At 46.8% G+C, this 16,882-nt stretch overlaps 1 protein-coding gene across 1 annotated transcript in view; it reads right to left on the reverse strand.

The window, feature by feature from the left end:
* Positions 1-5,820: 5,820 nt before the first annotated feature.
* Positions 5,821-16,882, reverse strand: part of LOC119401016 (protein spaetzle 5) — a 68,057-nt gene continuing 56,995 nt past the window's right edge. The window contains exons 3-5 of the mRNA XM_037667867.2: positions 15,153-15,515; positions 11,921-12,085; positions 5,821-6,279 (exon numbers count right to left, since the gene is read on the reverse strand). Coding sequence (XP_037523795.1) covers positions 6,093-6,279; positions 11,921-12,085; positions 15,153-15,515 — 715 coding nt within the window. The 3' untranslated portion in view covers positions 5,821-6,092. The remainder of the gene's footprint in view (positions 6,280-11,920; positions 12,086-15,152; positions 15,516-16,882) is intronic.

Here is a 16,882-nt window from a genome sequence, read left to right on the forward strand (position 1 = left end):
GGCGCTAATGTTCTCTGTAATCTAAACGCGAAGGCACACGGAGGCACAAAGAGCCTCAAAGATTAGCGCACACAATCTCGGAGGCCGTGACGCGTCTCTGGTGGTTTATTTTGACCTTGAATAAAAAGTGTTTTTCTTACACCGTGATTCTGATGATTAGGCGGTGCGGCGTGCATGCCGACGCTTGCGTTCCCGCGCTCGCACGTGCGTGGCGCGTCTTCCGCGACAGCGCGGTCAGCACCTCTTCGTACCTGGATGGTAACGTACGTTCGTATCAAACGTTGCTGGGTGAAACTCGGTTCGCAACAACCGTACTCCATTACATTGCACACCAATGGGCCTTGGACGGGACCAACGAAAAATTCGTATCACCCCGAAATTCGTATGAACTGTGATCGTATCACCGAGGTTTCACTGTATAAGCACGTGCGCTCGGTCGGCTTCCGTCCTTCTCGCTTCGCTCCCGTTCAGATGAGTTGTAACGTCAGCGTCACTCGTTCACTCGGCGCTAACGGAAAGCAACGCACAAACACAACGTAATGATAACACAAACACTAAATATAAACCTCACACACTAACGGAAACGCCGAGTGAACGTAACGGAAACTTGGTGTGCGCCCCCAATGCTGCTTCGCATCCCCTCATGGTTCCCTTGAGTGGGAGATGGTGTAATTCTTTTTTATTTCTTTGTTTCGTATTTTTTTAAATGCGAAGCATTTCTTAGCGAACCTCTGGCACTTTGAGCGTTTCTATCTACGTATCTATCTATCTATCTATCTATCTATCTATCTATCTATCTAGCCGCCTACGTCTGGGTGCTCTCATGATCGCCTCCTTAACTTGGTGTACACCAAAATTTGCATGGGAGGGTAAGAGGATTTGACGAATATGACTGCCGGGTCTTGACATGAATAACGCTAAAATCCTGTCGCGTACGTCGTCAAACCCTTTCCACTAGACACGTGTGGCACATACCCGTTTACCACGGGCCGCGGGGTACGGGTATGCGCCACAGGTGATTGACAGTTTATATTTACCCAGGAACGTTCGCGAACCGACATTGGCAACTTAAATGCGAGAGCGGTAAGGAAAACCAACATCGGCAGCGTTGACTCAAGGAATGGAAAGAATGAAAATTAGATCACAGCAGGAATCGAACGTAAGCATTCTGCGTGGCAATCAGGTATTCTACCACTGAGCCACGCCAGGTCTATAAAGTGGTTTGGAAAAACAGCCTAGGCAGGCATAATATCGGCGCAACGTCAATTGTGGTTGTGGTGCTGGCTATCTAATTTTAGAAGAAAACGATAAACACTACATGACACTCCTAAGATGTGTACTCCTACGATACAGGCGTCATATAAGATTAACGTCTGTAGTTCCAGTGTTGGCTCCGCTTTTATAGCAGTCTAATAAACGTTACGTTTGTTTTCCTATGATTCAGCAAGCTATATTGAAGCATTGCTCGACCCCGGAGGAATTAATTAACGAAAGTTACATATGATACCCACATCACCGCACCGCAAAGTGCAGCTCGTCCACCAGAACGACGCAGTATCATTTTCATTTCTTACGAGGCTGGGCGATGGCCTCATGCTGACCGAGGATGATGCCAGATTGATTGACAGCCGCTTTGTAGACTAGGCTACGTAGGCCACATACGCCCAGGTAGTCTACGAATACGACAAACACCATCCACTGATGTTGGTCTACGTCGCACTGTCGAGGCCTGCCAGCGTCCACGGCCTATGCCTCACCAACGCGAAGGGTGGCTTCAGGTTCCGACATGTCGCCGGCTCTGTCGACAGAAAATTTGTCGACGAAATGACCGAGGCATCCACGGCTTCCAACAGCTGCACTATACCTCATACTTCACTACACATGGACCCCTCGTCACCGCGATCACGACCGTATCCTATAACAAGTCATGACCAGCCCCTGGTGCTCACTGATCGCGGTGATGATGCCCTTGTTCAAGAACTGTCAAGAACTTCTTGCACACATGCACACGGGTTCGTGATACGAGCGTGCGTTCTCGGGACACGTATAAGCAGGACATATCAGCTTACCGCTTCTGCTGTTGGTAATACCCAGGTTGCGATTGGCAGCGTTACCCACCCGTAAGCAACTGGTTATATAACACATATGCGACTCTTCAACATACATGTGTACATATAAAATTTATACAACTCTTTAGCGTCATTTTGCAACGTGTCGCTCAGTAAAAGAAGTTACGCCACAGTCACCTTCCCGCCGCATGCTTCGCATAACAGCGACTCCCACGGTACGTGGGATCTGCCGAATTTTTTTTTTCTGATTTAGTCTTCCTTTATTTTTCTCTTTCGGCTGCAGTTATAGACAACTAATTATATGTGTTTTTATTTTTTATTTTAAATTATTTATTGATTGCTTTTTTTTTAACAGCGAAGCTGTTTAGCAGATCGTTCCTTGTGAGTCGATCGCAGAAAACTATCATCTTAACGGGTGTGTGCCCCTGTGCGGCTACCTGAGAACGAGTACAGAGAGAGAGAGAGAGAGAGAGAGAGAAACAAACAGAGAGACTGAAAGAAAGATGTAACGAAAGACAAAGAGATGAATTCTTGCCGAAAAAAAATTCTTCACGAGGCGGGATGCAAACCCGCGTACCCTCGATCCTAAGGCGAGCGTCCTAACCACTCAGCTATCCAGGCATGCTAGCATAGCATAGCATAGCCTTGTATAGTACAGTGTAGCGAGGGGTTGGGAAAGCCACGCCCATCGATGGAGACATCGCGCGCAACCTGCGCTCTATAGTGCATAGCCTGGCTGCGTACTCGGAAGCCGCGCATCTCGAAGCTAGACGTGTCGGTCGACGGGGAGTACGAGCGGCGACGGGTCCGTGCTTTGCTGTGCCAAGCTTTGCGTGCCTTAGTGCAAACTGCCCGCAAATTTTTCTTAATGTTGTGTTTCGGCGGCGCGTACTGCAGCGCAAAAGAGCGCACCTGACTCGAGGCGCGCGAGCCGCATATTTTACTGCGCTCGTTCGCTCGGTTACGGCGACGGCCAGCGGACGCGCAACCCAGGAACGGGCTGCGCTCTAAAATAGCCAGAAATGTTGTAGAGAACTGCCGTAACTATATTCAGCTGGTGCAAATTATAATAACGGTGATTTGGATGGTACTTCGGATATGCATAGTCTGGTGTATCCAAATTCAATGAACTTCCGGCGTGGTCTGTATTCCATCGTTAACGTGCTTGATTTACGCCCAGCATCAAGATAGCATGAAACTTATAACAATGACAATGCTTCTCGACGTCAATGGCGCGCACGATAGTGTACTAACATAAGGAAATTAATGATGGTTTGACTGATGTGGGAATGGGTGGTCGTGCATTGCGTTGTATTTACAGCTATTCAAAGGATAGATCCATGTTCGTGCTTGCAGTGGATGAGATGACATCCTGCTATGTTACCAGCAGAGGAGCAGAAGCAAGGCGGTGTGTTAAACCCCGTGCTATTCAACGCATAGTTACTTCTATTGGCGATAGGTAGCATCTTCGCAGACACAATACCCGCAGAATTTTTTGACTATTCAGCGTAGCACCCTGGCCAGACCATGAACCCCTGATTCTGAATATCCGTAATCTATAATACCGGTGTCACACGGGCATTTTTAATCGCGATCAGGGCCGATCCGGAATAGGCTCGATCCGAATCAGGTACTGTTGCACGGCCATTTTTAATCGCGATCAAGCCAGATCGGGATCAAGACCATCGCGATCTGCGCATCGCGATGTGGCTGACGTCTGCGCCTAACTCGATCGGGATTAGGCTGTACCGTTTAGCAGCGATGAACTTATTATCGCGATCAAGAAGTCCGATCCGGATCGGCCCTGATCGCGATCAAAAGTGCCCGTGTGAGACCGGTATAAAATACTGTGTGTCGCAGCTAACTCAGGCCAAGCTAATTAAAGGGAGAGTGAGGTACGACGATGGGATCAACTGTGCTTTGTAAGCCATCGCCTTGAGTAAATCGGTGAATTTTTCTCATAGCATTGATTACCTAATCATTAAAAATGACTGAAATAGCTGATTACTTGCATAATTGCTAAACTGGCATGTTTAATTGTGGATCACATTCGTAAACATCAATTCCAATTCCATGGGCGCAACCAGGATATTATTTCGGCCTATCTATGCATGCGTGTATATGTGAGTTTGTACATACTGGATATTTCTACATATAGACTTCAGTAAAGGCGTTCGGAAATAAAGGGATGCAGTCGTGGTGGCGGCCTCGTGAGGGTGGGCGATACGTGGTAACTACAGTCGGATAGAACTTTAGAAATATACGGTATTTCCTCTTCAAAGGCGGATGCACACAAAGCTGCCCCAATCGGCGCGCACTCCAGGCTGACGTGATGAGCCAGACGGCCGCTAACCCCGCCTTCGGAGGACATTGCCGAGTGCATGAGCGGCACTATCTATTTCAGGGTTCTCAAACACGCCGCCCGCGTACCTCTTGCTTGCGGCCCGCCACGGCCCGGCGCTACGTCGACAGGATACTATAGGATCATCGCTATGTTCGGAAGTAGCTGCTTGTGCGAGCACCTGTTCTTATTGCTGAAGAAGTCCGGTCGACGATGAGCGCCTGCGATCGACCGTGAGTACCGTCTCCGCACAAGAACTTAATGCGGACATTTCTTCTCTCGCCTCAGCTAAGCGTTGCCAGGCGCCAGGTCAGCGTCTTTAGAACTTTAGTCGTTATTTTGTGCTTTACAAGGAATAAACGTTTATGACTTTGCTAAATGGTAGCCACATTAGTTTCTGGCTTATTGCGATACCGCTTTATTAAGATACAGGACTGGTCACAAGCATTCCTGTAGTGAGGCACCCCATGTGGTCACCATGTGTTGAAACATAATCGTGGAACAAAAATTATATTTCAAAATCGGCGTCTATAGATTTTAGTCGTTCTGAAGATCGGTATCGATATGTTTTTCGAATGCTTACGTGAAATCCTCTTCAGAAGGGGCCATATGTGAGATACGGGGAAGACCTTTCAAATAGCAACGTTAGACGACATTTTGTTCAAAACTAACACCCCCCCCCCCCCCCGCCGCCACGCGCTCACATCTTCTTCCCTGTCCCGTGACTGCGGCCCGCTACCTGAGGTGAGTTTGAAACTCCTGATTTCTTTAGTCGCGGAGGTGATCGGCTGCGACGCTTCGGTCATATGTGTGGGGACTCTTCGGACTTCTTAAGTTGCATCCGACTAGTCACCAATTTAAAAAACAAATAAATTATTTTTTTATCGGCTGCTGAACCGAAAGACGCAAGTTCGATCCTGGCTGCGAAGGTCGCATTTCGATGGAGGCGAAGTAAATGCTGGAGGCCCGTGTCTACTGCGCGATGCCAGCGTACGTTAAAGAACCCCAGGTGGTCGAAATTATTTGGAGCCCTCCGCTACGGCGTCTCTCATAGCCTGAGTCGCCTTGAGACGTTCATTCCCGTAAGCCAACCAACCACTCAATTATTTTTTTCAACAGTGGGCTCGTCGTAATGGGGAAATCGAAGCAAGCTCTCTCTAAAAGCCACGTCAACTTTTAGATTTGGAAAAATACGTTTACCCACGGAACTGAGGTGCGACGAATTCCGGATGTCAGAGCGCGCGAAAAAGAATACGTTTAAAAAATATTGAATATTTTCTCAGAAACGCGCCGTATATACTTTCGTGCGACGCTGTGCTTCAGTATCAAACACACTGGCACTTCACGGGCGCGGGCCACAAGATGGCAGGTTCACACAGGCGTCTGCTGGTACAATCGACAGCCACCGTCTTCGCCGCTATAGTCCTTTATCAAGATAATGCGGAGCACAAGCACGGGTGTACAGGCTACCTTGCGCATGTACAGAACACATAGAAGAGACAGCGTGGCAACAGTGGGGTCGCTCAGCGACAGTTCATTCCATCCACTCTTTCCCATGTCACTCTGGAAACCACTTCAGTCCGTATCTGGTCTTGACACTCACTTTAGCACAGGATAGCACCCACCGTGGTCCCTGTTCAACGACCCATCCCGGTAACCACAGGGTCGTGCGATCGACGACCCTATTTCTTTCCCACATCGCGGACGAGTTCACAGACACAGCAGGAAGGCACGAAGAAGTTTTCATCCGACGTGCCACCGCCGTCCGAGTCGAGAGAGAGCAGCTTTTTCTTCAAGTACTTCTGCGTGCAGCGGCTGGTGTAGCCGAAGGGCAAGCTGATGGCGTTCGAGCAGGCTGCATCCGGAGATCTGCGAGAGTAAGCGAAGACATGTCACGGTTAATCGGAGCTTCCGAATAGAACGGTGCCACTGAAATGGAACGCACCACGAACCTATTACGCATCACTTTTTACATTTCTAAAGAAAAATGTTGTTGAAAAAGAGAGAGAGAAACCAAGGAGAAAGGCAGGGAGCTTAACCAAGCTTGGCTCGTTTGGCTGCCCTACACGCGGGGTGTGGGAAATAATAGATAAGATAGAGAAACAAGAACAAGAGAAAGAAAGAAAAAAAAGCAAATGAACAGTTAGTGAGAACACACACAACACGAACTCGCGGTGGTAGTTCACAGACGCTCGTGAAGTCCGGTCGCCTTCAGGTAGCTCAGTAGGGCTTTCGTGACCTTGAGCATGCACGAAACCCTGGGCCAAGGTTCCAGGATCTTCTTTTCGGATAGCGGTCTTGCAGAGAGACGATCCCGTCGAGATGCAACTTTGTTGTGTCGCATGTAGTTGGGTGTGGCATTTACGAATGCATACTCTCATCTCATAGGAATGGCCAACAGTGTGGCATGGAACTTATGCGGCTTGAGGAGGAGACGGCTGAACACATTCTGTGCCACTGCCCATCCTAGCAGACTCAACGACGTGTTCTAGGAGCCAAACTCGATGGTTTTATTGGCAAGAGTTTGGCCGAAACCCGTCTGATTAGGACGATACATGGCAAGCGGCTCAAATAGTGATGTCCTGAACCACTCCTCGTGCTTGGTGAAAAAACAGAACCTGCGGAAAGCAGACGCTGCTTTGAACAGCTCAGCGAAATCTTGCAGTCGTGCGCGGCAAGGAGAGCTCACAAGCGGAGCGCGCAGAGGCCCGCTCGTGAGGCCCGTCCTCCTCTCTTTAGAGATCCGTCACACAGCAGATTTTTCGTCATATACAACAGATCGCTGCTGTTTGACGATATCTGACTTAAATCAGGAGCGGCGTTTGGATCAGACGCGCTTCTTGCCAGGGGGAGCCGCCCCATGCCGGGTGCATCGATCAATAGTGTGCTAAAATGACACAGTAGGAACACTAGCGCGCACCGGAATCACGCCGGGAGAGTGTGATCGCCTTTCATGCCGTGCGCTGACGTAGTTTCTTGCCCTTTTCACGCGATAGCGTTAAGCAGCTCATTTCGCAGAAATTACGGTGTCGGCGTCGTTGGTTGTGAGCGAAAAATCAGCGTTGTCCGTGAGCGAATATTCGAGATTGCAAATAAAATAAGACCTTCGGTTCCAGTGGGAATCGAACCGAAGCCTTCTGCGTGGGAAGCAAGTATTATACCACAGAGCTACGCCCGTGCTCGAAAACGAGTCTAAAAAATTATGTGATTGTTATGTAGTGCGAGGACTGTCATTAACACATTTAATATTTGGTGGCAGAAGCGCAGACTCACACCAGGCGTCAAAACATGTAAAGTGCGCAGCGAGTGGTTAGTTTAAAGGCCCATCAATTACATAGCACACAGGCATAATTAATTATCATTATCAACACAGCATCAACAACCTGCGCAGCTACGCAGGAGAGCGTGTGTATACATACGGACGCGTAGTGCGGGTACTTCACCAAGTCGCAAAATGAAGGATTATGTCGTAGTGGATACTTGCAGTAATGAAAAATTCGTTAACGGGGGGTGCGCTCGAGCCGACGTTTCGACAAGCGGACTTGCCTCCTTCAAGGCTGCAACTTGCAACCTTGAAGTAGGCATTGTAAGATAGTCTGAAAGGGTCAGTTTACAGGCGCACAGACGTTCCTTTCCTTGCGGCACGGTTTGGTCTCCACCGAGAAGCGAAGCCAGGCTAGCGATTGGGAAGGCGATACGAACACGGTCAGATTACGCTATCGCGTTCTACTCGTGAAGGCAAAGCTCAAGCATCCTCGAAGTTTTTTGTAGCTTCGAGCGCGCTTGTCGGGATGAAAGAAGACAAAAAGCGCTTAACTTGCGACAAATGTCTAACTCCGCTCGTTCTTGACGAATTTGAATAATGTTTGCGGTGATCGATTCGTGAGACAAAAAAAAATTCCGATACTGAGGACATTTAATGATTACGTGGGAATGTGATTCAGGACCCCTTTAAGGTAATTCACCACCTTCGAGAAAAAATTTTACATTTGCGGTCCAAAAGTTATAATTATGGTTTCGGCTTGTAGGGCTTAGGTAAATTTAAATTTTAGGACGATGAAACTGCGTAAAATGCAAAAAACGAAATTTATAAAAATTAAAATGTGCCAAAATATGCATGTCCCGCCAACAGTCATAATTACAATATGGTTGGTGCGATTGAAACGCGCCTTGGCAGGTACATAGTGAGGACACTATCCTGTGCATCTAACCTCCACGATCACCCAATCTCTAAGAGCTAAGGCGCGTTATCGTTAAAAGACGGAAAAAGTTTATATTTGACAGGTTTGTTTTGCACACAATTGGCCCTAGTACAAAAAGTTACCGCTCATTTTCAACAATTCTGCTTGAATGCACAGCTCAACCTATAAAGAAATAGTACGTAAAGTTTTATGTGAAAATGTTTATCAGAAGGAAAGTTATCACTGTTCGCGTATGTGTAGGATGCAAAAAATCGTCTTTTGAGAAAAATGGTTTTAAAGATTTGAATTGGATGTCCATATCATAAAGAAACATTCAATATGTCTGAAATTCTCCAGGATCATATCTTGGGACCTCCTCTGAAGCGGCACATTCTCCTTTTGAGAGAGCTGAAGGACATATATTTTTTTTTCTAGCCTGTTCTGCGTCTCCAGCTGACTCTCATCTACATGTGCCACAGTGGGTCCACGCTTGGTATATTGATTCCATAACTTGCGTTGATGCTTCTTTGTCGTCCTATATTTTGCCATATTTCATGGAGTACTATAACTTTCTCCTTGAAAGGCCAAAACCAAGTCCAAGAGCTTGAAGTGGTGTACGAAAAGGCACAGACAGCCGAGCGAAAATGCGCGCAACTTAAAGGGACACTAAAGAGCAAAACGATTTTTCTCGCATAAGTAAAGTAGTCTTCCACGATACCAAAAACACCACGTTTGCTGCGAGAAGACGCTTAATAAGCGAGAAAACGCGCAAAAAGAAAATACAGGTGGCGACGCCACCTTGGAATTCCCGCACCATTTGCCGTGACGTCACATATTTTTGACGGCGCCTGCTTGGGCCTACGTAGTTCCTAATCGGTTAAATCGAAGTACACTGTCCTCTGAGGGGGCCAGAGACTTGATAAAACGAGTTTGTGGAAATTTCGTCGAGCCAGTGGCGCCAAAATACGTTAAATGTTCTTTGAAATGTTTTACGTCACGAATTAAAAAGTTCGGCGCGAAATTTAAAAATGAAACTTTGAACTTGGTTTTCTCCGCTAATAATAAACCTATGGTGGTGAAATAAACCACACAAGAGTTCTCCGAGCACACTTTATCAATCTAAACCAATTCATTGTTTCTCTTTAGTGTCTCTTTAAACAATAGAGTGCCGCAGCCGTGTAGTGGAAATTTTCAAATAAATCAAAATCGTCATGTACCACAAGCTTTAGAATGTACTTAGACAACTTATCATTACGTAATATGTTATGATGACATGGCAAGTGTTGTGGAATCGGAAACCTTCCGTTTTGGTTTCGAATGCGTCTAAGAGGGGTTGGAAAAATGACCATAAATTTCGAACAGCTCAAGGCTGCTAAATATTCTTGAATAGACAAGGAGCTTGAAAATATCGAATTCAAAAAAGTCATTTAAAAAAAATGCATTTTTGACACCACCTACCTTAAGCAAATCAAACAAATCAAAACAAAACATTATGTCTATATTCAATTCATAGCTATATATATATATATATATATATATATATATATATATATATATATATATATATATATATATATATATATATATATATATATATATATATATATATATATATATATTCGGCGATTAATACACAATATGAGGTGCAGGGGCACGTACAAAAGCAAAAAAAAAAGACATTTGTTCGACGTTTCGACCGGGGACCGGTCCTTTCAAAAGTGGGCGTTGACAGATACAGTTGCTGAATTTATACACGTTCGCTCAGAGAGAGGTGCGGGGGAAGAGGTCTATTACAATAACAAGAAAATGGCACTGCACCCACAGAAAAAAAAGTAATACTGACTTGCAGCAAAAGGTGGGGCAAGTGCTTGTACAGTAGCAAGAAAAGTGACAAACAACCACAACCGCAGGGAAAAAAAAGGAAAACACAAAAAGTCGCGGCAGTTTCAAAGTTTGAAAACATGTGCCGGATATGTTTTGAGAAAAAAAAATTAATTTGAAGGAACAGCAAGCAGCTCTTCTTTCTGTTTAGTTATTTCTTATTTTTTGTTATAGTTTAAATCGGCCGAAGTGCGGGAAATGGTTGACTTCGTGCTTCCGCCGTGCATGTCCCATGTCACCCTTGCCACTCAGCGATATCACAAGTCAGATCGCGCTCGGTCATCTGATTCGGTTGTCGTGCCCAGTATGTGTAGATGGGAAAAGACAAAACAGAGGAGCTCGATGAGGCGTGCAAGAAACAGAAGACGCAGGAAACCAGGTCGACTGCGTCAATCAAAGTATATGTATGAACGAAGCGTTAGACGGAAGGTTGGTAAATCGAGGCGTCACATGTCTATAGTGCGGCTGTGTGGAGTTCTGACAGCCGGATTTTCAGATCTGTGAAGGTTTCCAGCCTTCCCAATGACAGCATGTAAGCACAAATATTCTGCTTTGGTTTTCGCACGTAAACGCCCAGTAATTATCAATCATCTCGGACACGGTCTATGTGTGTGTAACGCCGCTGCCGACGTATACCAGCATTCTGACATGCTTGCCGTTTGCCTTTGCGTCAGGGCGTTGTTCCTGCGCTGCACAGCACAAGTGGTCTCGCGTGCCCCACTTTGTATGGAGCTGTGAATTTGTGCTTCCCATTTTTTTTTAAATTTTATCTACCTCCGACAATAATTCTAAAAAATTTTGGGTCATATATCAAAATTCCAGTCGGTAGCCTTTAGCACTTCCTTTCAACCGCAAGGAAATTTGAAATATCAGAATAATTTCGGAGGCAGTCGGATGGCAAAAAGAAAAAAAGGAAACCCGAGCAGGTTTCCACAGGTGGCGCCGGCGGCGGTGAATGATTTTATTTCGTCTTCGATCAAATAGCGATTGTTGTTCCATGTGTCTCGCTTCCGCACCAGCGTCGGATGTTGAGCTTGAGTTACAAAGGTAAAAAAACTAGGAAAGAGAGCATTTAATTAGTTCAACGCGTTCCAAATTCATGTATATAAGCAACTAATATTCACTACTAAAATAAGTGGGCCAATACGTGATAAGGAAAGAGGATTATGACTTACACACATGCTTGTTCTCGTTGTAGATATTTAACGCTGTTGAACTTATTGCGTTGAAACACGGTCAGAGCGCTCTCAAACGACCACCCGAATATGTCGTTAGTAATATAAGATGAGTTCTGTACTAGTGAACACATGCATGAATAAAAAACAGCCAAAGCAGTGCCAAATTCAACAATTGGAGTCTTTCGGCAGGATCTACTTCCTTCCGATTACTAGTTTCACATCTGCCTCTTGGAACGTATTGTTAAGATCAATCAGAATGCAGTGGCGTACCTGCAGACGTCGACGCGGATGACCTGCTTAGCCGAAGGGTCCCTGTCCTGCAGATTGACCACGTACTTCCACTGGGAACGGTCGCTGAGCCCCGCCTTTGGCGACACGAACATGGTGCGCACGGGACAGGCCGGGTCCACCTCGGGCGCTCGCTTCACCAGGTCTCTACGCAGAGCGTCAGGCAGCCTTCTCACAGCACGCCGCCGACAGACAACGCCAGGGCACTTGATTCCCAAAGAGACCGCGTTCGCCATAAATCTGAGTCTGATTAGCATTCGCACTGTATAATACAGCTAATTAAAAACACTGCTTGTTCGTCAACAATGCGGCTATACATTAATTAACTTGCCCACTCGGTCCACGAAGAAGATCGGGAGGCCTCATTTCTTCTTGATAACAATACACCGCTTATACCTGAAACTCCGAGGCATTCTGCGGCTGGGACCCCAACCAAAGCTGGGGTGCTATGCAGGATGGCCCGAGTTTGGCGATACTCGGGATCTTTCCGAGCTCTGGCGACACCCCCCTTTTGAACGAGCTAATAGTACGAGAAGGTGAAATCCATCCCTCAGCGCGCGCTCCGTTCCATTGGTTCCGATGGAACGCGGCGTCACGTCAAGGGCGGTCGAGAAGGTTGGGTGGTGTCTTCAAACTTCTTTCATTTGTTTGTCGTTCCACTGAGTGCAGAAGTGCACCCATGCAAGAAAAGTGGCAGAAAGCTCTAATAACTATATTTTTATGTGTGCGCGGGCCGTTTGAATTCATTTTCAAGCGTTTAATGTGTGCACTAAGTATCCTTTAGGATAATCAGCACCGTGTCCTCTGAGATTAGTTCCGACCGAGCGCCTTATAACACGGCGGCTAGAGCTAATCGCCGAGGCCACGTGTATAATCACCATGGTCGGCCTGTACATTCTAGAGCGTTGCTCGGCCGGCGCGCGCCCTCGTCGTTCTCTTCATCGTCTGCTCGCTCCCAGAGCACGTGCGCCCGGCTGATTAGCTAATTGGCTGGGCGGTATACCTAGCTAAGTCAGGGCATGCTATGACGAGGCTGATTAAGCCAAATCATGCGAAGGCCGAGCTAACTAAGCCACGTCTTACTAAGACCATGCTAATGGAGTCGTGTAAAGCTAGAAACAAGGTAATTAAGATCATGCTAACTAACATGACGCTAATTAGGAGCATGTAATTAAAACCAAGATAATCAGGACCTTACTCACCGATATCGTGTTCATTAGGGTCGTGCTAATTAGGATTATGCTAATTACATCTGTACTATTCAGGACCTTGCGAATTAAACCTGAGTAATAATGCCGTGGTAATTAAGGCACTATAAACTAATGTTAACTAACGCGACGCTAATTGGGAGCGTGTTAATTAGAATCGTGCTCATTAGAATTTTGCTAATTACATCTGTACTATTCAGGACCTTGCGAAATAAACCTGTGTCATTAATGGCACTGTAATTAAAACACAGACCATTAGTGCTAATTAACACGACGCTAATTATGAGCGTGTACTTAAAACCAAGATAATGAGGACCTTACTCACGGAAGCCGTGTTAATTAGGTTCGCGCTAATTAGTATTATGCTAATTAACTCCGTGCTATTCAGGACCTTGCGAATTAAACCTGGGTAATTAATGTCGTGCTAATTAAAATCATGTTAGTTAAGACCTTCCTAATCAATTGCTCCAATATTGAAACCGAACTGACACGGTCATTACTCCGAAGCAGACCAAGCATACTGAGTAGACGAGCCACGTAAAAAGCTGCAGGAAGCTAGGTGATCACAAGCTCCTCCGATGGTTCCAGCCTTCGCACAAGTAGTGCAAGCTGACCAAATTATTTTATATGCAAAGAAGCTGCTGAGTAGCGTCCACCGCATAAAACACTTGACAAGCACACCGGCACTATGGCAGTTACGAGTTGAACTGGGGCCTTTTCAGAATCAACGAGTTTGTGCCCGAGTTCGCGCGTCGATCAATTTGATTGACAGATGCCTGCGGCGAAGAGCGGGTCCGCCCACCGCGTTTCCTCTTGCCGAGGAACAGTGCTCACGACGCAACGCCAGCGAGCGGCACGATTCATCTATGAGCCTAATCGCACAGACTATGCACACACGAACGAAGAACTAAAGGTTATATCATCACGTGGCTACGATATCTCGCAACAACTTTCACCGCTCTCATGACGTACCACTCACAGCTATGAAGCAAGCGCCCCTGGTGGGATTTTCGGCGAGAACTATTTACTTGTTTACTATTTACTTGTTTGTGGAGGCATTGTTTCTACCGATTCGCTACTACAGAAAAATTTTCAGACGTGTAATGTCAGTATAGCAGTAACATGTACATTTATTTATCTGTAATATTCCAGAGAAGCGAAACGAGCTGCACCAGAGTGCTGCGCGTGCGCCCTTGTTGCCTTCGAGTGTGGAAATTTCCATGCTGCAGGTGGAACGAAAGAATTTTCCGAAAGAGGACAAACGCGCATGAACACGCCCGTGGGAGGCGCGATGATCAGCTGGCAAAAAGATAGCGCGACAATCCCGCTGACGTCGCTGCACTGTCAAAATGTTGACTGAGTGGCGGCGCTGACGCGTTCGCACGCGGTGTTCCTGTGAAAACCGCCGCAAATGCCGCATATGCGCTTGTGACGCCATTCTCGTTCTTGTAGCCGTTTTTATCAACGCTGCTATCGCGTGCTCCGCACTGTCTTCCTGTCATGACCACCGTAATGCGAGCTCGGAGCAAACTCGTGTGCCCGAGAAGCTCGGGCCATCCTGCATAGCACCCCTGCTGTTGTAATTTCACAAATAACGCCCGCATGCCGAGAATCACATGGTCGTAAAAGTTGAAAAAAAAAAACGAAAAAAAAAAACAACACACGAAGCAGTCAAGAAGCAGATCTCGCTTTAGGTGGCACCGCTTGCATTGCCATATTGTCGTCATGCGAAACGGGGCCCTGTGTTCACAGAAGCTTCTTACGCTGTACAGTTGTTCGTAAGCGCAAACTGGAACCAATCGCGGCACTGGACGTATTGTTAGGAATGGTGAACTGAGAAATTTGGGAATTGGACTTCTGCTGTTCCGCCAACCAACTCGGGAGCTATATAGTTCCTTCTTAGTTCGAGGACTTTCCCGCGCAACAGCAATAACCACTTCGCAGGCAATGGTTGGCAATTATTTCAGCCTTTCAAGTTGGCGATTCCGCGTGTGCGGTATAGTCACCTTTTGTGGTAGACAAACGTTGGCGGAAGCACGATCGTGGTGTCGGCCCAATCATCGCCGTCCTGGTGCGACGGCTGGTGGTGGAGCTGCGGCTCCTGGTGCTGGTGATGCCTTCGGTGCTGCTGCTGCTGTTGCGGCGGCCTACGACGCTGGTGTGGGCCTCCGTGGTGATGCGGCGGTCCACCCTGATGGTCGTAGTCGTAGTGCACGGCCGTTTGATACACGACGTAGCTGTCCGTGCGCGGCTGGTCGGGCAACAGCGCGCGGTTTGGCTGCGAGTCGCCCAGTCGCTCGTCCGAGAACAGCGTGGACAGGTTGAAGTGCTTGCTCTTGCTGCCCAGCAGCACATGGTAGATATAATCTCTGCACATGCGACACACAGTATGTGAATTGTGCGCGATTACCCCGAATGGTTGGCTCGCTTAAGTTTTTCTTTGGCATATCGATATTCACTAATACCTGGGCGAATGGTCTCGTATATGTAGCATCGTCAACGGGAAAACTCCCATTTTTCCACACTTTTGTCGCATATAGGAGACGCGACAAAAAACGACTCTCGAGACCAGCGCTTGGTTAAGAGATACAAGGGGCATTGAACTAATAATCCACGCAAGCTCCCTCACGAAGCAGCCATCCAGTCTTCAACCACTGGTCGGCAGCCTTGCTCTATATAAGCCATGATACTCAGGCGAGTAAGGCCTCTAAATCAAAGCGTCACTGTAGATTGCTAGAAGTAGACTGCCTGGCTTGCACTCGCCTAACCTGTTTATTGGCTATTGTACCCGGAATGTTGGGTCTACGATGATTACACTTCATGTCTTAGCCGAAAATTGACAGCAGAGTGCAGAGACCTTAAAAGGGAGCAGCGCAAAAGACAAATCACGAAGAAAAGACAGACAACGCGTCGATGGCCAGCAACTAAATTTTCTTTTCTTTTTTTTAATTTCACAAGGGTGTGGCGTGTATTAGCTCCTATTTGTGGTCTTGTCTGATGCCGAGCTTGCGTATACCCTAAAAACAAGATGCTGCGTTTATTCTGGCGGAATGCATAATCCTTGATTCCTGGGCTACCTTTCTCTGCGTGGCGCTGTTTTTCACATTATCATGCCAATTTTGTTTTCCCATAAGACTTGCAGTCCATGTTTCGTATACAGTATTTTATGGATGGGTTTCGGTGCCGCCATATTAGGCTGTTCACCTTTCCATTTTGTATATTTAACAAGTAAACGAACAGTGCTACGGTGAACGTATACGCATGAAAATGGTTGGGTTGGTGCATTTGATGTTTCATGACCTCATCAATTACGTCGCGATATAGAAGAATAAAAAAAAAATTCGTTTAACAGCCCCTCTGAGGTACCACAAGGTAATATGTTGGGCGAGTTGGTTTCTAGCTTCCATATTTCACAGCGCAAGACGACAACCCAGTAAGTGTCTTGTGTGCCTTGTGTTCCTTACTGTGTTGTCGTCTTGCGCTGTGAAATATGGAAGCCCCTCTGAGATTAAAAAAAAAAATGTCGTTTGCTATTAGCGCCGTTGTCTGTCTTTACTTCGTCGTTTGCCTTCTTGCGATGTTCCCATTTAAGCACGTACCCGCTATAGCTCAAGCTTGTACCTTTTGCACAGATTTGCCTGTCAAGCTTAATGCTAGAGCGACACTGCTTTCCATCACGGATGACGGAATGTTGCCGTAGAGCACTTGCGTTCCTCACTGCACTTTCAGCTTCTAT

The sequence above is a fragment of the Rhipicephalus sanguineus genome, chromosome 1, assembly GCF_013339695.2.
Source record: "Rhipicephalus sanguineus isolate Rsan-2018 chromosome 1, BIME_Rsan_1.4, whole genome shotgun sequence".
Taxonomy (NCBI): domain Eukaryota; kingdom Metazoa; phylum Arthropoda; class Arachnida; order Ixodida; family Ixodidae; genus Rhipicephalus; species Rhipicephalus sanguineus.